We start from the raw sequence: 5,221 nt of genomic DNA on the forward strand, positions 1-5,221 counted from the left end.
CACCACCCACCACCAACTCTTGGGCCACTCTTTTACCAACGAATAGTGGGTTTGACTATCACATTATAACGCTGCCACGGCTGAAAAGGCGAGCATGTTTGGTGGTACGGGAGATTCGGACAATTTCTATGAAAAATCATTACGTTAAGTAGAAAGTTTTATTGTTTCGTCGCTAATAGATTCCTTGCCTAAACACTGAAAAGAAACGGTCTCTTATTTGTACAGGATTTAGTTACTGAATCTTAAAAGTTGTATATGAAACCGCCAGGGACGGATTAAGGATGAGACGGGCCTGGGGCTAAAATTTTCTATCGGGGCTATTATTATCGCGATTAAAGATTAAGGTAAAACAACAACAATTCATAACGGGCCTTTTTTTGAGCCCGTGCCTGGGGCTACAATTCCAATAGCCCCGCCTCCTCAATCTGTTCCTGGAAACCGCTATATGAGAATGCCATGCTAAAAGCACTGGCTCTATATATGCCTCACCTCGCCCAAGTGGGTCAGAGATAAGTTTACGGACTCAGAACGTTAAAATCCGTGGTTCGATTCCTCGTAATTGGCAAAGCGCAGATAGTACATCGTGTAGTCTTTGCACTGAAGCACACACAAACAAGGCTATATTTGCAGTGAACACAAATACTAAAAGAGTAGATTAAAAGTATTAAAAGAAATACTTAAATAAATAACAGATACGTGGTTAACTAAATATCAGATACGTGATTAAATAAATATATATCAGATACGTGGTTGAATAAATAAATATATATCAGGTATGTGGTTAAATAAATAAATATATATCAGATACGTGGTTAAATAAATAAATATATATCAGATACGTGGTTAAATAAATAAATATATATCAGATACGTGGTTAAATAAATATATATCAGATACGTGGTTAAATAAATGAAATATATATCAGATACGTGGTTAAATAAATATATATCAGATACGTGGTTAAATAAATAAATATATATCAGATACGTGGTTAAATAAATAAATATATATCAGATACGTGGTTAAATAACTAAATATATATCAGATACGTGGTTGAATAAATAAATATATATCAGATACGTGGTTGAATAAATAAATATATATCAGATACGTGGTTGAATAAATAAATATATATCAGATACGTGGTTAATGTGGAAAGGGATAAAAACAGATACGTGGTTAATGTGGAAAGGGATAAAAACAGATACGTGGTTAATGTGGAAAGGGCTAAAAAGTGTTCTTGCTACATTTAAAATAAGTACTGTAAATACATTGAAACAACACAACAAGGAGGCGCTTTTGTTGTGTCCTCCCAAAAACGTTTCTTAAATGTTTATGTATATATCTGTGTGTGTGCGAGTGTAGATACTGACTCAATGTAACTCAATCAGTTATACCGCTTTTATATAGAATTACGTATAACTGTTTTTTTTTTTTCGGTGGTTAGGTACCTTGTTCTACGACCGTTAATCTTTGCAATGTACAATGAAATATTTTATGTCGGCATAACTTTGCATACAAAATATTCCCAAATGTAAATTATTTTGTTCATATTCATCCTAACAAAGCTTTTCGTTTCCTTCGTACGGGGTCCGGGTGTGGTTTAGTGGTCAGTGTATCGAGCTCTGAATTCGAAAGTTGATGCTAATGAATACTTTTACCTCTGGCCCGGCATGGTTAGGGTGCTCGACTCGCAATCTGAGGGTCGCGGGTTCTAATCCCCTTCCCACCAAACATACTCGCCCTTTCAGCCGTGGGGGCATTATAATGTGACGGTCAAGATAATTTATGTTCACCCATTTAGATCAACTGTTGTTTAACAATGTGAGTAAGTAGTCGCATGATGAAATAGGAATGGGTTCTAGAGGTGTACGTAACTCATAAGTACATAATTGTTAGATTTAAATTCAGCCGAAAGTCTAATTCAAGTTTATAATATCTAGATTACATAAACTAGAAATGTCAAGTTGATAGTGTAAGGGGTGTACATAAAAAAAATTGAATTATATTTTTTGTTGGTTATTCACATCAGATTAGAACCAACAAATACATCAAAATGGGCGATGAAAAACCAGAAATTAATTCTCTCAATAGTCCACATTAAGATTAACTCCTTCCCTCCATTGTTTCACTGAGTTTTGGGGCCTTGCATGGTCTGGAGATTAGGGTACTTGACTCTCAATCTATGGGTCGTGAGCTCAAATCCCATCACCAAACATTCTCTTTCAGTTATGTGTGTGTGGGTGTTATATTGTGATGGTCAATCCCTCTTTTCATTGGTAAAAGAGTAGCCCAAGAGTTGGCGGTGGGTGGTGATGACTAGCTGCCTTCCCTCTAGTCTTTTAGTGCTAAATTAGAGATGGAAATTCCAAATAAACCAAACCACAGAAATCAGCCCAAGTTCTGGTGAATTTTGGAGATTGTTTGTCCTATACTATAAAGCAGATGAGCGTTTGATAATTTCAGAATTAAAAAAGACATCCATAACAGATTAATGTTGTTATTATTATTATTATTATTTCTAAATAAAACTTTAAATTGAAATTAAATGCAACTTAGAAGGCTCAGTAACAAAGCCTTAAACTGAAGTTTATATGTGAAAAAATTATCTGTAGCTTAGAAACCCCCATTCTACGGTACTTTCATATTTTTATTGAGGTTACAGGTTAGGTTACTTAAATTTACAAGTTATCAGATTCATTTACACAGCATACTGGAAATTTTCAATCTTTTGGTACAGTGTCCATTTATTTATTTATTACACCATTGCATACTATATGTATCAGACAGATACTTAAATATAAATTACAAATAATATAAGCCTGAATACCTGTGAACTGTGCAAACCCAGATGACTGTATCCAGTTGACATTTGAGGCTGTGGGTGCGGGCCCATAAAGCAAAGAGGTCACGGTCAAAGTTGGCCGGTCTTTCTTTAGCATACTGAAAGGCTTTTTTTATCGTTTAAATTACGAGAATATTATAAATAAGACGAAAGTGGTTATTCCTTAACCAAGCTAATGATGAAGTTCCTTCCTAACTGAATGAAGATCACACATTTGAATCAGATGTCTTGGATCAGATAATGTTATTGAGTTGATAAACATTAATCAATCCACGTGTTTCTAGAACAAAACTAACACAACAAACATGCTCCTATACTGCAAAATTAAATCTGGAATAAATGACAATGGCAATATCTCGATACTCCCAAAACGAACCTATACAGCATTCTTGAAGACAAGTCAAAGTTTCTTCAGTGACAATAAAAGGAGCGGCCGTCTATTATGTACATATATAGATGAGTGGATTCTTCAGGAGAATATATCAAATTTGTGTAGAATACCAGTATAAATTCTCCATAGTGTTACCTAAATGAAGTAACGATGTCATAGGAAATATATATATATTAATGTAATGATAATTTGTCGAAAATAAATTTTTCCAGCTTTAGACTGGTTAGTAGAATTTCCTCTCTACTGGTTCAAAATCCACTTTTATTTGACATTCTTAACTTGGAAAACAATCAGTCGTTTTATATTGTGGATTTGTGAATGGTTTTTACACACTCAGTTCAAACCCGTTGCTTCGAACTCTAGAATCATCGAAATACTTCCACACAAAATCAATAACCAAAAACGCTTGAAACTTTCAATGCTTTTCAATCCATTATTCATAGCAGTAAATGAGGGATAACTTAAATATTCCCTTGCTAAACTAATTACATCTTCCTCAACACTTTATACAATAGCATTAGGTTACTTTAATATCAACTTATAATTCCTGTTTATACTGAATTAAAGAACCGGCACTTGGTTTTTATACTGAGCTGCTCAAAAAGATATCTTACAATACCTGAAATAAACAGCTTGCGGTTCGAATCTCGAGTTGAAAGAAAAAAACTACATATTTACATACAGATATTTCGAGAACGTTCCCTAATTCGCGTACTTTTCTTTCGATAAAATCGTGTTCTAATGCTGTTTTTTTTTTCTTCTTCCGTCAGCTTCTAGATGTAATATAGAAAATATGTATCTATATAAATTTAAAGTAAAAATTCGCGTTGATGGGGTGCCCTAATTTGATGAACCGACAACTTTTTCACTTATCGAGGCAGTTTCTCCATTACATCTTCTGCCAACACACATACACACACACACACAACCATCTAAAAGCGCGTTCTCTGTAAGAAGAACGATAGCGTGATATTACCGCGCGCTAGTCGCGTGCTTCAATGTTTCACACGTGCCGAAAATCCATTCGCGCTGAGCACTGGGAGTCCGGGACCCAACAGCACGTGACTCCACTTTCTTCTGCTAAAGGTGGTTTTCTTAAATCTTATCAGATGCTGGACGTTTTCAACATACACCGTTTACGACACAAACAAGTACAGCAATCGAGCAAACACAGGCCCAGAGAGCTGCACAACTTATGAAAGATTCCTAAAATGTTTAAAACGAAGGGCAAGGCCTCAGATAGCCGGGCGAAATGGGTTTGTGATCACTTAGCCAATAAGAAAACAGTTCTCTTTACGTTTATTACATCATATACAAGAATGGAAATTATAGGTTGTGAATGAAATTCAGAGCTGGCATACACCTTCGTTTCACTTTTTATATCCTGGTGTTTACCTGTTCTCGAACGTTTATTTTCACTTACAACGAAATATGCTTTTTTTAAGAAGTGGTATTCAATATATGTATATAAATAGGAAATATACTAATAGATTATAGGAAATATATTAATAGACAATAGGAAATATACTAATAGATTATAGGAAATATATTAATAGACAATAGGAAATATACTAATAGACAATAGGAAATATACTAATAGACTATAGGAAATATACTAATAGACTATAGGAAATATACTAATAGATTATAGGAAATATATTAATAGACAATAGAAAATATACTAATAGACAATAGGAAATATATTAATAGACAATAGGAAATATACTAATAGATTATAGGAAATATATTAATAGACAATAGGAAATATACTAATAGACGATAGGAAATATACTAATAGACATTTCGAGATTATAGTTGGTCACCACGAAGTAATTTCTCATACTTTATAATAAAAGCATTCAATGAAATTCATATTACGTCTTCAGATATTATATACGTCGGTGATCTTTTTTTTAAATTGTAGTTACAGAGTAACCCAATGGTTTATTATACTTATCGATGAAGACGTGTTGTCGGGAGAATCG

At 33.9% G+C, this 5,221-nt stretch overlaps 1 protein-coding gene across 3 annotated transcripts in view; it reads right to left on the bottom strand.

The window, feature by feature from the left end:
• Positions 1–4,275, bottom strand: part of LOC106467346 (retinoic acid receptor RXR-alpha-like) — a 43,203-nt gene extending 38,928 nt beyond the window's left edge. For 2 of the 3 annotated variants that reach the window (XM_022395505.1, XM_022395504.1), the window contains exon 1: positions 2,831–4,275. In XM_022395505.1, the coding sequence (XP_022251213.1) occupies positions 2,831–2,942 (112 nt within the window). In that variant the 5' untranslated portion in view covers positions 2,943–4,275. The remainder of the gene's footprint in view (positions 1–2,830) is intronic. The other variant, XM_022395506.1, reaches the window with a different exon arrangement.
• Between the last annotated feature and the right edge of the window lie 946 nt (positions 4,276–5,221).

Source organism: Limulus polyphemus, unplaced genomic scaffold (assembly GCF_000517525.1).
Source record: "Limulus polyphemus unplaced genomic scaffold, Limulus_polyphemus-2.1.2 Scaffold2579, whole genome shotgun sequence".
In the NCBI taxonomy this organism is placed as follows: Eukaryota; Metazoa; Arthropoda; class Merostomata; order Xiphosura; family Limulidae; genus Limulus; species Limulus polyphemus.